The sequence below is a fragment of the Macaca mulatta genome, chromosome 19, assembly GCF_049350105.2.
Source record: "Macaca mulatta isolate MMU2019108-1 chromosome 19, T2T-MMU8v2.0, whole genome shotgun sequence".
Lineage (NCBI taxonomy): Eukaryota > Metazoa > Chordata > Mammalia > Primates > Cercopithecidae > Macaca > Macaca mulatta.
This window is the reverse complement of record NC_133424.1, coordinates 61829725-61844763: the sequence shown is the minus strand read 5'-3', so window position 1 is coordinate 61844763 and position 15039 is coordinate 61829725. Positions and strand designations below refer to the sequence as shown.

At 53.2% G+C, this 15039-nt stretch overlaps 1 protein-coding gene across 8 annotated transcripts in view; it reads right to left on the bottom strand.

Annotated features, from left to right (window-relative positions):
• Positions 1-15039, bottom strand: part of KASH5 (KASH domain containing 5) — a 31753-nt gene that overhangs the window by 666 nt on the left and 16048 nt on the right. For 3 of the 8 annotated variants that reach the window (XM_015124566.3, XM_077980925.1, XM_077980923.1), the window contains 10 exons: positions 10676-10753; positions 10344-10400; positions 9968-10027; positions 8614-8678; positions 8362-8449; positions 7775-7897; positions 4436-4494; positions 2326-2371; positions 225-289; positions 37-144 (listed from right to left, as the gene is read on the bottom strand). In XM_015124566.3, coding sequence (XP_014980052.1) covers positions 37-144; positions 225-289; positions 2326-2371; positions 4436-4494; positions 7775-7897; positions 8362-8449; positions 8614-8678; positions 9968-10027; positions 10344-10400; positions 10676-10753 — 749 coding nt within the window. Of the gene's footprint in view, positions 1-36; positions 148-224; positions 290-2325; positions 2372-4404; positions 4495-7774; positions 7898-8361; positions 8450-8613; positions 8679-9967; positions 10028-10343; positions 10401-10675; positions 10754-15039 lie in introns of all 8 variants that reach the window. The other 5 variants (XM_077980926.1, XM_077980927.1, XM_028838962.2 and 2 more) reach the window with 5 other exon arrangements.

The window sequence follows — 15039 nt, the reverse complement described above, 5'->3', positions numbered from 1 at the left end:
CCACCTTCTTCCTTCTGGAGATGCCTGGGGGCACACCTGAGCCGCTGTGGGGGCAGGCAGAGCTGGCCCCAGGGCCTCCTCCTCACTGGGACCAGCTCTTTCATCACAGGCACCAAGGCTTGCTGGAGTTCCTGCTGCGCAGGCCTGCTGGGGGAAAGGAGGGAATCACTACTGGGTTTTTCCTTGTCCCCAGTTTCCCTCCCGGACCCCGTGGGTCCTATTACCTCTCTGGAGGGCTTTCTGGGATGTCTCCAGGGCGAGGGTCTCCTAGAGGCATAGGGAGATCAGCCTGGGAGGACAAAAGAGATTCATTTGAAGCACTGGGTTCTGGACTGAGAGGTCCTCAGGTCAGCCCACTGGACATAAGCGACCACACAGAAGGTGGTGGAGCTCAGGAGTTAAGTGAGTGCACTTCTCTGAGATGCGCTGCCAGGTTGGGTTCCCAGTTCTGCCAGCCTCTGGCTGAGGGTCCTTGGCATGTCACCACACCTCTCCGTGCCTCTCTTTCCGCATCTGCTGGCCAGGGATGTCCCCACCTCATAGGGTTAACATGGTGACTAAATGAGTAAATGTGGGGGGAAAAAAAGGTGGGGGCAGTAGCTTGGACAGCGCCTGGTACCTAGTGAGTGCTCCGTGTCTGTGTGAGCTATTCAATATCATCACCTCCATTTTCCACTGGATTCTGGAAGTATGTAAGCTCTCCGAGGGCAGAGACCACATCTTCCACAGGTGCCCACCCCTGTGCTGGCCTCATGCAGAATCCTGTCTTCCTGCCTATGCCAGAATCAGCAGACGCTTTACTAATTAAAAACACGCCATTATAGGCCAGGCGCGGTGGCTCACGCCTGTAATCCCAGCACCTTGGGAGGCTGAGGCGGGCGGATCACAAGGTCAGGATATGGAGACCATCCTGGCCAACATGGCAAAACCACGTTTCTACTAAAAATACAAAAATTAGCTGGGTGTAGTGGCACGTGCCTGTAATCCGAGCTACTCAGGAGGCTGAGGCATGAGAATCGCTTGAACCCAGGAGGCTGAGGTTGCAGTGAGCTGAGATCACGCCCCTGCACTTCAGCCTGGCGACAGAACGAGACTCCGTCTCAAAAACAAAAACAAAACAAAAACACCATGCCATTATAAATGGCATAATTACAAATGTATTGTTCTCATTGTTCATGGTTGCTATACTGAAATATGATTGATTTTTTATTTTGACCTTTCACCCAGCAACTATGCTAAATTCACTGATTAATTCCAACACCTCATCTGAAGATTCAAAGATCAAAGCCCCAGCTGTCCCTCCAGGGTTAGGCCCCACTCACTGTGCCGCCTCATCCCCCATGTCTCCCTGGAAGGGCCTCACCTCTATGGGTCTCTGGCCTTCCTACCCCCACACCTTTTCGACTCAGATGAGGATGATGAATGACAATAATAATGGCAGTAAATAAAAACAGAACACCGATCACAATCAATATGTTCACCTTTACCACCTGCTGTGCCAGGCAGGGACCCAGGCCCTTTATGACGTGGTCCTTAACCCTCCTCCCCACCCTAGGAGCTAGGAAGAGATTATCCCCGTGTGAGCTGTGAGGAAGCTGAGGTGGAGCCCAGTCTCTGCAAGGGAGTGTGGTATGTCGAGAGGAGGTGGGCTTCGGGGCCAGGGCGCTGGGAGCTAAGCGTCATGGAGGCAGCCATCTTGGCCAGTTTGGACCCTGGAGAGCCCCAAGGGCCCTGACAGTGCCTGACACACAACAGGCAGACTCCAGCCCAGCTCCTGCCTTCCTCAGCTCAGAACCGAGGGCTCCTCACCTCTCCTTACCGAGTTTCTTTCCCTGTCCTTGCCTGAGAACAGAAATCCTCACCTCCACCGGGCACTGGGCTCTGAGGAGCAGAGGAGCTGGCCTGTGTGGCTGCAGGCAGGGGGGCTGTGGGCACTGTGCCCCCAGGGAGTTCTGAGGCTGGCTGGGGAGGGCCAGCCCAACCTCTCCCGAGTGTGGGCACATGTGCGTGTGCATTTATGCAATCCGGGGGTGCAGCCATGTCTACAAGGCCTGCGGTGTGGTGGCTGCAGCCCTGTGTGTGTGGCTGGGGGGCTCCCCTGGGAGCAGCCTGGCCGCCCACCAGCCTCCAGGCCTCCCCCTACCTCGCCATAGCTCTCATTAGCTACAGCAAGGGCCTTGTTATCTCTTGGCCAAATGATTTTTCTCTCTGCTCCTGAGGAGTTGGGGTGTGAGGTTGGGGCTTGGGAAGAGTTGAAATGAACGACTCAGCCTCTGCGGGCTTGGAGTGGATGGGGACTGGGGAGGGGTGCTGCGGACTGCCTACCGTGACCTGGCTCTCTGCATCCTCCTCTTCCTCTCTTCCGGTCAACCTGAGGGCCAACAAAGTCACTGCTGGCATCGTCCTCTCCTCCCTGGTTCCCTTTGCCTACTATGGGCTGGGAGGGAAGCCTTGGAGCAGGGTCTTAGCACAGGCCCGGGAGCATGGACAGGCCTGGGGGAGGCCAGGCAGCATGGACGGGCCTGGGGGAGGCCAGGCAGCACAGATGGGCCTGGGGGAGGCCAGGCAGCATGGACGGGCCCGGGGGGTGTCCTGCATATGTGTTTTTCACATGAATTTTCAAAAAATGATCCAAAGGGTCTGTGCCCACTAAAAGAATAAGGGGGCCTCTTCATCTCAGAGTGGTTTTCTCAGCCACTACTTCCCCAGCGGATCCCCCAGCTGGGAACTGAGGCTTCCAGCTTTCTCACCCTCCAAAGTACCAGAGATTCAGGCCTCTGTAAGGCCCCAGAGCACGTGTTGAAACGCCCTTCCTGTCTAGTGGGTTGAGCCATTTTTCAATGGCTGTCACTGGGTACTGTCTGAGGACTGGGACTCCAACTCAGACCTCCCAGCCCACAGAACCCAACTGCTGGAGCTCTTCCCCATGCCCAGTCCTCTCAGGTGTGCAAGCCCCTCTTCCAGGAGGACTGAGGGGTCAGCATGCCACTCATTCACTCATTCACTCATTCACTCACATCTTCCAAGGAGCAGACCCTGGGCCTATGGGCTGGGAGATGAGACCTGGCCCTGCCCTCAGCGAGTCTCAGAGTCTTGGTCTAGGAGGACATCTGGCTCCCAACCCTGCCTCGGGGGAAGGCTCCTAGGGAGGCCCCTCCTAGGGTCATAGCCCTCTGAGTCCCTGAAATGCTGCTTTGGGGACTCAGGCCTCAAGCTGCCCAGCCTGAATGCCCCTTAGAGACCCAGCCATCCACACCACCAGCCACTGCCTTCATTGGGGAGCAGAGATTCAGCCCTGCAGTTGCCACTACCACCAGCTTCAGACCCAAAACCCTCAGAGATACCCTCAGGAATACAGCTGTGCTCCCACGCAATAAGGGATCCAGGCTTTTAGGCCCCAGTCAGACATACACTGTCTGATCCCCTGAAACTTCTACTTGGGACCCAACCCCTCTCAAGGTCCAAGTCCTCACCACTGGCTACCTTTAGGGGCCATTGTATTCACCAGCTTCCTCACTCCCAGCTTTCCAACCTTCGGATCAAACAGCCCCTGCCCTCTGGAAACTCGGAAACTCGCATGGCACTTGCCTCCCCGACTTCCACTACTGCTCAGCCCCTTCTCCCCTCCTTTCTCTGGTGACGCAAAGGGAGGTCATAGCTCCAGAGCTCCCATCCCGCCCAATCTCAGCTCTTCCCAGACAAGTCCAATTAGAGGCCTTGGCAGGCAGCCTCATTAGTAGCTGCAGCTGGGAGCCTGAAAGAGGGGAGGGGGAGAGGGAAGCAACACAGGAAACCAGAGGCCCCAAGGCCAGGGCCCTGGAGGAGGGTGGGCCCAGTCATCTAGTGCTTTCTCCATCCTCAGAGGCCTGGACACAGCCTCTTAACAATCACATCCCAATCACAGGGCTGGGACTTCACAGCATACGACCAAATGCTCACACCAGCCTGACTGCAAAGTACCTGAGCTGGAATCTGAATCCACGCTGATTCCAGAGGCCCCCCTTACCCCCAAGATCTCCCAGCTGACTGGGAGCTCTCCAAAGAGGTTCCCTGGAGCCTCGGAAAAGGTGTGTTCAGTGAGAGAACGACCATGTGACTGAGCTGTCCCTTCTGCCTGACAATTGTGTCTTCTTGTCTAAGAGTTTCCTATACTAACGCCACTCCCACAGGGCTCCATTCAGGCATGGTGGCCTGCCTCGACCTCGCTAAGAGCCTTCCCCCCGAGGCAGCGTCAGGAACCAGATCTCCTCCTAGACCTGAGGGCAGGGCCAGGTCTCATCTCCTGGCCTGCAGGTCCAGGGTCTGCTCTGGGAAGATGTGAAGAATGAGTGAATGAGTGGCATGCCGACCCCCTCAGGGCTCACCCAGTCCTCCTACTCTAAACATCTGTGAATCGGGTGTCACGCTGAGGCAGATGGATGGCTCAGCTCCTTACCACATGGATGGCTCCTTTCTTCCTTCTCCATGGTGCGCTGGCTGTCCCTGGAAGTTTCTCTGTGGAAACAAAAAGGTTAGTTCTTCTCTGATTCTTCTCACTCAAAGCTCCAACCCTAACAGTGCCCACTGTCTCCCCGCTGGTCCCATACCCCATATGCAAAAGGTCTTCCAGGCTGCAACCTGCACATGAATTCACCACCTTCTACAACCTACCCTCCTCTTGTGCTCCCCTACATGAGGATGGCCCTACTATCCCCCTGAGGGCAGAAGCCAAAAACCAAAGGGTTGTTCTCGATGCCACCAAGCCCCCTTCCCTGACAGGACCCGGGAGTCCCGGTCGCCTAAACTTCCTGAATGTTCCACAGATCTTGTACACTTATCTGGGTCCCAGAGGAGATCAGCATTTCCCTGTCCAACCGCCTTCTCATCCCAGGTTCCCAGACTTGGGCTGGGTCCATCTGCTCCCCCTCAGGACCCAAGTACCTCTTGGTTTCTCCAGAGACATATCAGCATTGCCCTTGACCTCAACAACCAACTTGACATTGTTTTTTAAATGCAATCCTTGAGCTCCAGGCTGGTGCACCCAACTGCTTCCAGGCAGCCCCCAGACATCCCTCAAGATTTCACCCCATGAGGTCACAAGTTCCAAGTCTTTCCTCCTCTCCTCCCTCCCTATCACCCACATCCCATCTGATCCCCGCTCTGTCCCTCCACCCCAGTTATGTCTGTCTGTCCCTTTTCCTCCATCCCTAGGGCTCTGGCCTGGCTCAGGCTTCATCACCATTGCTCCAGCCTCCTCCCTGCCTCCAGTAGGTCCCTCACATGGTCCCAGAGGGATCTTTTCATGCCCAGAGCTGACCCCACTCTTCCTGTGGCTTTACGAAGAAAAGTACAATCTGTTAGCTTGTCAGAGATTTCCTTCCATGATCTGGCCCTGGCCTCATCTCTCACTAGTCACCCCCAGCTACCCTCTACTCCTCAAGCATATCATGATTTTATGCCAAGGCCTTGCACAGGCTGTGCCAGTGCCTAGAAGGCCTCTCTTTCCTCCAACCACTTAATCTCCCTCCCCCTGCCCTTCCCCTCCCCCTTCTCCCCTCTCCCTCCCCCTCCTCCCCTCTCCCTCCCCCTCCTCCCCTCTCCCTCCCCCTCCTCCCCTCTCCCTCCTCCCCTCCCCCTCCTCCCCTCCCCTCTTCCTTCCTCCCCTCCCTTCCCCTCCCTCCCCTCCCCTCCCCTCCCCTCCCTTTCCTTTCTTCCTTCTTTCCACTTGAGTATCAGTTTCTCTTCAATATCTCCCCCAGTCTCTGACCTGACAGATACCCCTTCTCTGGGCTGCCACAGGCCCATCCCCCACCTCTAGCACAATGATCATTCTGCACTGGGCCAACCCATTTGCAGGGTCTCTCCTATCAGGCCTCGAGCACTGAGAGGCCTGGCCCTAAGGGACTCAGATCTGTATGCCTGGGCCCATCACAGGTTGCACCCTGAGGCCTGGCTCAGTCTTCCCCTTGACAAACCTGTCTCTCAGGGGCATCTGAGAGCTCAAAGCAGAAGCCCAATCTGACTGACACGTCTGAGGGATGAGGCTCTGTCCCCAACAAGCTGTGTGACCATGGACATGTGATTTCTCCCTGAGCCTCAGTTTCCCATGAGTAACAAGATGAGGATGCCTGCCTTACAGAGACACCGGGAGAGTTCAGTGAGAACCCAAACAAGCTCTGCTGTCCACGAGAAACACAGAAGCTTTTCTCAAACCAGGAAAAAAGTGATCAGAGAAATGAGTCTCTCCTGAAGGATGGCAAAGAGCTCTGAAGTGGTACAGTCCTCAAGACAATACAGCATCGTTTACAGAGCTGTTTACAACATTTTATTTAAAAGAAAAAAAGAGAGAGAGAGAGAGAGAGCCCAGAGCAGTGACTCATGCCTGTAATCCCAGCACTCTTCGAGGCACTGGCACAGACTGTGCAAGGCCTTGGCATAAAATCATGAAGCTGAGGTAGGAGGATCACTTGAGCCCAGGAGTTCAGCCAGCCTGGGCAACGTAGGGAGACCTCATTTCTACAAAAAATAGAAAAATCAGCTACGCATGGTGGCACACGCCTGTGGTTCCAGCTACTTGGGAAGCTGAGGTGGGAGGATCACCTGAGTCCAGGGAGATTGAGGCTGCAGTGAACTGTGATAATGCCACTGCACCCCAGCGTGGGCAACAGAGAAGAGAGTGAGATTCTGTCTCAAAAAAAAAAAAAAAAAAAAAAAAAAGCCAGGTGCAGTGGCTCATGCCTGTAATCCATCATTTTGGGAGGCCAAGGCAGGCAGATCACCTGAGACCAGGAGTTCAACATCAGCCTGACCAACATGGTGAAACCCTGTCTCTACTGAAAAACACAAAAATTAGCCGGGTGTGGTGGCAGGTGCCTGTAGTCCCAGTGGCTCGGGAGGCTGAGGTGGGAGGATTGCCTATGTCCAGGAGGTTGAGGCTGTAGTGAGTCAAGTTCACTCCACTCTGGGCAACAGAATAAGACAAGATCCTGTCTCTAAAAACAAAAAACAAACAAAAAAACCCAATGGTTATTGCTGAGTTAAAGATGTCATAGTAGCCGGGCGCAGTGGCTCAAGCCTGTAATCCCAAGCACTTTGGGAGGCCGAGACGGGCGGATTACGAGGTCAGGAGATCGAGACCATCCTGGCTAACCCGGTGAAACCCCGTCTCTACTAAAAAAATACAAAAAAAACTAGCTGGGTGAGGTGGCGGGCGCCTGTAGTCCCAGCTACTCGGGAGGCTGAGGCAGGAGAATGGCCGGAACCCGGGAGGCGGAGCTTGCAGTGAGCTGAGATCCGGCCACTGCACTCCAGCCTGGGCGACAGAGCGAGACTCCACCTCAAAAAAAAGAAAAAGAAAAAAAAAAAAAAAGATGTCATAGTGAGCTTGCTGGTTTTTCTTAAAGGTACTTATATTTGAAACATAAATGCTTAATATATCCTTAAAATGTTAGCATAAACAACTTGCTTATTCCCTTCCTACGGTAGTACAATTTTAAATCACGCAATTCCTGAGCGTGTTTTCTAAAACAACAAAACGACACGAAAAGCCACAGTGCAATTTGTGTGTTTGCTTTGTTCACCTTTGTCTCCAACGCTGGCAGGTCAGTCCCTGGGGCAGGGGTGGTGTCTGGTCTGGCTTGTGGCTGGGTGTCCAGCACACAGTGTGCTCTCAATTAACATTTTCTCATCAAATGGGGAACAAGCAAAGGTGTGAGTGAATGGGCTGGCCAGGGCGGCACCTGGCGCTCCGGGCCCCTTTCCAGCTCCTGGACTTCAGAGCTTTTCCTGTGCTCACCTGTCCCCCAGCTGGGGCTTCAGACGGAAACTCAGCATCCTCACTGGTATCATGGATGACTTCCTCCCACTGCCACACCCCACACAGAGGGTTGGAGAGACCAGCAATTGCCACTTCCTGTTTCTGGGACAGAAGGTGTTTCCGAGGTCAGGGAGAGCCATGTTAAGGTAGAAGACAAGGTCAGAGACAGAAACGGGTTTAGGTGTGTGGCTGAAAATAGGATGAGAGGTAGAAAAGAGCTGGTGTGGGGCTGGTGTGGGGAGTGGGCAGAAGCAGGAACAGGGGAGGGTTTGCTGCCAGGACCGAGGTCTGGGTTCGAGATGAAGTTAAGGAGTGAGATGGTCATGGAGGGAGACGAGATAGGGGTGAGTCACAGCTGGATCGGACTGGGGTCTGGCATAGGCCTGGGGCTGGCAGTGGGTTTGGGGTTAGGATCCGAGATAGAGTTAGAGAAAAGCTAAGGTTGCGATGGGAGCCTCTGGCAGCAATGTGGGTTAGGGCTAGGCTGGTGTGAGGATCAGAGTGGGGAGATGTTTGGAGATCCTGCCTTGGTGGCCTGCAGCTTATTCCAGGGGTGTTAGGCCCACCTGTCGAATGGCCTCGATCTCCAAGCCCAGCGATGGGGGCAGCAGCCGGGTCCAGCCCACTCTTCTCAGCTGGGCCCCTTCAGGTAGCCTGGCCACACAGGGAGGAGGGAGGAAGGCGGCCTTTGTGCCTGGGGGCCACTCAGTCGGCTCATGCTGGCCTCCCTTCCCTGCCCACCTTGGGGCTGGAGACCAGGGTGTCTCTGCTCTTAGGCTCCCCTCCTGCCTCCTCCTACCCTATGAAGTTCCACTCACTCATCGGGCCCCTCATAGGTCTGACTCAGCTGCTCCTCCAGGCGTGAAATCTCCAGCCTCAGTTCCTGCAAAGGAGGAAGTGGGGGGCACATCTGGCTCTCCATTTTTCCCATCCCTGGGCTCCTCTTCCAGGGTTCTTTCCACTTTCCTGACTACTTTGGCCTCCCCAGACACACACTGCCTGGGGACAAAGGGCAGAAAGCCAAGACAGAATGTTAGGAAGCCAAAGAGAGACAGAGAGCAACAGGAATCCAGAAGCTAAAGCACAGGCCAAGAGGCCGGGAGCTGTGGCTCATGCCGGTAATCCCAGCACTTCAGGAGGGCAGATCACGAGGTCAGGAGATCGAGACCATCCTGGCTGATAGGGTGAAACCCCGTCTCTACTAAAAATACAAAAAATTAGCCAGGCATGGTGGCACGCACTTGTAGTTCCAGCTACTTGGGAGGCTGAGGCAGAAGAATCGCTTGAACCCAGGAGGAGGAGCTTGCAGTGAGCCAAGATTGTGCCACTGCACTCCAGCCTGGGCGACACAACCAGACTCCGTCTCAAAAAAGAAAAACAAAACAAAACAAAACAAAAAGCACAGCCAAGAAAATTAAGAGAAGGAAGGCAGAGGCAGTGATGCATGAAAAAATGAAAGACATAAATGGAAACAGACTCACAGACAGGCAAGGGAAACACCAGGGCTAAGAGACTGGTAAAGACCAGAGCCAAACAGAGAAGACTTGCCTAGGGAGACAGACAGCCTAGACCTAGAGGCAGAGACAGGAACCCACACGAGCCTGGCAGAGACACATAAAGATGAGGAGGGGAGGCTGGGCGCGGTGACTCACGCCTGTAATCCCAGCACTTTGGGAGGCCGAGGTGGGCGGATCATGAGGCCAAGAGATCGAGACCATCCTGGCCAACATGGTGAAACCCCGTCTCTACTAAAAATACAAAAATCAGTTGGGCATGATGGCGTGCGCCTGTAGTCCCAGCTATCTGGGAGGCTGAGACAGGAGAATCGCTTGAACCTGGGAGGCAGAGGTTGCAGTGAGCCGAGATTGCGTCACTGCACTCCAGCCTGGTGACAGAGCGAGACTCTGTCTCAAAAAAAAAAAAAAAAAAAAAGATAAGGAGGGGTATGTGAGAAGACACCCACAGAGAATGAAAGTGAATGGAAGGAAGGAACAGAAAAAAAGTGAAAAGGCAGATAGAGAAAGAGAGGGTGAGATACACAGTAAGTCATACAGTCATACATTATGGATAGAAGAAGCAAGATGTGGCCACTGACAGAGAAAGAGCGATGAGGAGGAGAGGCAGCAAGTCCCAGAGATGGCAAAAGAGAAGTGGCCAGGGCCGCTGAGTTACCTGCGTCGTCACTCTGTATTCTTGCAAGGTCTGGGCCAGGCTCTCCACATGGCGAGTGCGCTGGGAAAGCCGAAAGCCAAATGAGACTGGGACCAGTTCCCCAAAGACATAGTGGGGGGTGGTGGTGGGGGGACTGGCTGGGGGGGTTAAGGGACAAGGGTGAGCTTGAGAGAAGAGCTGGGGCCCAAGGGAGAGCACCGGGCAGAAGGGCTTCTAGATCCCTGAGGGGTCACATTGGGACCTGGGGAATCCCTCCAATCTCTCCACCTGCACATCCAAGGACCAGACCCAAGTAGGACTTCCCTTTCTAGACCAGGGACAGGAAGTGGCTGGCGCACACGGAAGGCAAATCTCTTTCCCTCCCCGGGCTCCTCACCTCAGAGAGGATGGTGTCTCGTTGGCAAATGAGGTGTTCACACTCAAAGAGCTGCCGCTGCCAAGAAAGGAGCCGGTCCATCCATCCAACCTCCCAGGACTCCCCTCGGTCCTGCCCTCCGTCTGGCCTGCCCTGCTCTCCCGCACCCCACCGATTCAACCTCCTGAGATGTTCCGGGACTTCAGGGATTTTAGGGATGCCTGGGTGGTCCTGGGAGTCTGACAGTTTGATGGAAGACCCTGCTCTCATCAGGCTGCAGTCACTAAAACCGGAAATGGGAAAAATGGCCCCAGGGTGGTGGAAAGTTGTCAGGCACTAGGAAGGAGTGGCACCTTCAAAGTGTCCTTCTCCATGGCCAGTTCCTGACTTCTCTTCTTCACTCCATCCCGCTCCGCCAGCAGTTTCCCATTCTAGAAGAAGGAATGGCGGGTCACATTCACTTCAGCAAATGGTGATGTTAAAATTAACAGCAGACATTTGCTAAACACTTGACTGATATGCATCAGGCCTCATGCTAAGCACTTCATGTTTTAACCCATTTAATTCCTCCCACCACTCTGTTGGGACTTCAGCTTTAATTTCTCTGAGTGTGGCTCCCCCATCTATAAAAATGGAGCTAGGCCAGGCACGGTGGCTCACGCCTGTAATCCCAGCACTTTGGGAGGCTGAGGCGGGTGGATCACGAGGTCAGGAGTTCCAGACAAGTCTGGCCAACATGGTGAAACCCCGTCTCTACTAAAAATACAAAAACACAAAAATTAGCCAGGCATGGTAGCGCAAGACTGTAATCCCAGCTACTCAGGAGGCTGAAGCAGGAGAACTGCTTGAACCGGGGAGGCAGAGGTTGCAGTGAGCCAAGATCGCACCACTGCACTCCAGCCTGGGCAACAGAGCGAGACTCTGTCTCAGGAGAAAACAACAACAACAAAAACGGAGTTAAACTAGGAACTACTTTATGGGATTGCTGTGAGGATTAGATAGGTTAATTTTTTTTTTTTTTTTTTTTTTTTTTTTTTTTTTGAGACGGAGTCTCGCTGTGTCTCCCAGGCTGGAGTGCAGTGGCGTGATCTCGGCTCACTGCAAGCTCCGCCTCCCGGGTTCACGCCATTCTCCCGCCTCAGCCTCCCAAGTAGCTGAGACTACAGGCGCCCGCCACCACGCCCGGCTAGTTTTTTTTTTTGTATTTTTAGTAGAGACGGGGTTTCACCATGTTAGCCAGGATAGTCTCGATCTCCTGACCTCGTGATCCACCCGCCTTGGCCTCCCAAAGTGCTGGGATTACAGGCTTGAGCCACCGCGCCCGGCCGTAGATAGGTTAATAATCGCTAACACTTACTGAGCATTTTGCATGTGTTGATTCATTTCTTATCCCCAATTTTAAAATCAAAAGAACATAAGCAGCCTGTTATCCACATTATCTATCACCCAGCTTCAATAATTATATGCATTTTCTCAGCTTTGTTTACTAAGATGTTTGTTAACTGAGTTTTTTTTTTTTTTTTTGAGCCGGAGTTTTGCTCTTGTTGACCAGGCTGGCATGCAATGGTGCGATCTCGGCTCATTGCAACCTCTGCCTCCCGGCTTCAAGTGATTGTCCTGCCTCTTCCTCCTGAGTAGCTGGGATTACAGGTATGTGCCACCATGCCCAGCTAGTTTTGTAGTTTTAGTAGAGACGGGGTTTCACTATGTTGGCCAGGCTGGTCTTGAACTCCTGACCTCAGGCGATCCACCCGCCTCCGCCTCCCAAAGTGCTGGGATTACAGGTGTGAGCCACCGCACCTGGCTCTCCTCTAGATGTCTTAAGTAGATTACTTTAAAGCAAATTGCAGGCATATTAGTTCACCTGTAGTTACTCCAGCATTTATTCCCCTACTTGAGGACTTATTTCCTTTAGCAAAACCACAATACCACGATCATACTTAACAAAATTAACAATAACTCAGTATCATCTCATACTAGAAAGTTTGTGCCCCCTTTTTCTTTTTTTTTTTTTGAGACAGAGTTTCACTCTTGTTGCCCAGGCTGGAGTGCAATGGCATGATGACTGCAACCTCCGCCTCCCAGGTTCAAGTGATTCTCCTGCCTCAGTCTCCTGAGTAGCTGGGATTACAGGTGCATGCCATCACACCTGGCTAACTTTTGTATTTTTAGTAGAGACGGGGTTTCACCACGCTGGCCAGCCTGGTCCTGAACTTCTGACCTCAGGTAATTTGCCCTTCTTGGTCTCCCAAAGTGCTGGGATGACAGGGGTGAGCCACTGGACCCGGCCTGTGCTCCTTGTTCATTTTGGTTGTCTTACAGAGATTTCTTTACATTTACTTTGACTGAGGATCCAAACAAGGTCCACCATTGCTTTTGGTTGAAATCTCTTACTTCTCCTAATCTGACAGTAATTTCTCCCCCCTCCACCCCGACCCTGGTACTCTTCAGGGCCTCATTCTGTGGAAGAAAGCAGGTCCCTTGTCCCGTAGGATTGGTGCGTTCAGATTAGGCTGATTGAGCTCTTGCTCCCTGTGGTTATGTTCACCACTTTCCTCTATCATTATTTCTTATAAACTGGTAGGTAGGTCCAGGGCCTTGTCCAGACTCTTGTTCAATTTTCTAACAAGATTGGGTGGTGCTATATATATCAAATTGTGCCATTCAGGAGGAATGCCATGTCTGGTTGCCCTAACTATTAATAGTATAATCATTTCCAATTTTAAAGAGGAGTAGAGAGGCTGAGACTTGGCAAGGTCACATGGTAAGTGGACTCAAACCTAAATCTGTGTGATTCCAAATCCTGTGTTTATAATCCTCAGACTCTCATCTGAGCCAGACACAGCCCTGGATGAGAATGGGACACACAGGGAATTAGGTTCTAGAGGTGGAGATGGATGCAGAAGCAGGTAACAATGCACGAGGTGGGCTCCGATGAAGCCTAGGGCCTGGGTACCACGGGAGCACTAACAGGCTTCCTGAGGAGGTGCTGCTGAGTCTTCAAGGCTGAGGAGTTAGCTGGGAAAACAATAGGCTGGAGAAGGCAACCCATGCCAGCCATAAAATGGGACCTGTGCAAAAAATGGCCCAGATTCCAGTCCAAAGTTTAGGGGCACCAAAAACCTATCAAGTTGCACAGGGTTTCAAGGCGAGGGGGTCACTGGGGAAATGCACTTTGGGGCATGGAGGCAGTCCAGAGTTCCCTTTCACCACACTCCTCCTCTTGGCACACCAGGGGATATACCACGGCCAGCCTCTCCCTCTCTCCAGCCAGCTCCAAGTCCTCCATCAGCTGCTCTGCCTCTCAGTCTCCGTGGGCCTGGGCTGCCAGGTGAAGGGCAGAGGAAGGACAGGAAAGGAGTGCTGTGTCAACATCTGTCCACCTGGTAGGGATTTGCAGGCCAGATCCTGGGCCACTCGGCAGGGAACCTGGTTACTCAGCTGCTCCTGCCTCCTTCTGCAGTAACCTGAGCCAGCTCTGTAGGTTCTCCATAGGAAGGCTGCCTGGATCTTCAGTGTCTGAGTGTCTTGTTACTCCAGCATTATTCTACTGTAACTTGAGAACTCAATCTATAGATGCTCTGTAGGCAGCTGTGTGGAGGGGGAAGGCAGAGGGGAGGGAACCAAGAATAGCTCCAGTTTATCGAGGGCCGAGGGTGTCCCAGACGCTGCTCAAGGCACTCGACCTGGCAGCAAGCCTTCCTGGTGGGGAGGAGGCAGAGATGAGACTGCTGGTTGCTATTTACCCTGCTTACTCCTTCTGCTTTTGTTGAGGGATCTACTCTCTCTGTCTGAGGGCAGATAGGTCCCAGCCCCAGCCATGGGAGTGAGTCAAGGTGGAAATCTTGGCAGATGCAGGAAGCTCAGCTGGTGAGCTAATCCAGCAGTCATTCTCACCCCTTCTCACTTGTTCACCTGCCACTCTAGAGGCTGAAAAAGGTCAGATATCCTCCTGGGGTCCTGTGCAGCTGGGAGTGTTATGTGATCCAGTTCTGGTCAGTGAGATGTAAGAGCTGCTGGGGGTGGGGTGAGAGGCTTCTGATGTAAAGAGCCATGAGAGGGGCATTTCCTGGCTCCCCTTTGCACCACGTTTTCCTACTTTGAATGAGAACATGAGATTGGAGCTGCTGCAGTCATCTGCAATCATGAGGCCACAGGCAGCCAGGGAGCCACCAAACCACTCAGAGACCACCTTCTTCCCAGAGAACACCTTCTTCTAAACCTCTGGTTAAGGAAATGAGTGTCCTGCAGATTTCTTTGTTCCCTGGAGCCAAAAACGTTCTGGACCTGTCAGTGGCCATATTACCCATGTAGTCTGGTTATAATGGTTGAATGGCAGTGAACTGTAATGCAGGAAGTTCTGCCAGGGGGCTTCAGGGAAAGTTTTTCATTCTTTTTTTTGAGACAGGATCTCGCTCTGTCACCCAGGCTACAGTACAGTGAGGCACAATCTCAGCTCACTGCAACCTCTGCCTCCCGGGTTCAAGCGATTTCCCTGCCTCAGCCTCTCAAGTAGCTGGGACTACAGATGCCTGCCCCTATGCCTGGCTAATTTTTATATTTTTAGTAGAGGCGGGGTTTCAGCATGTTGGTCAGGCTGGTTTCGAACTCCTGACCTCAAATGATCCACCCATCTCGGCCTCCCAAAGTGCTGGGATTACAAGCGTGAGCCACCGTGCCTGGCCTTTCATTCTTCTATTTACTTTTTTTGTTTTTT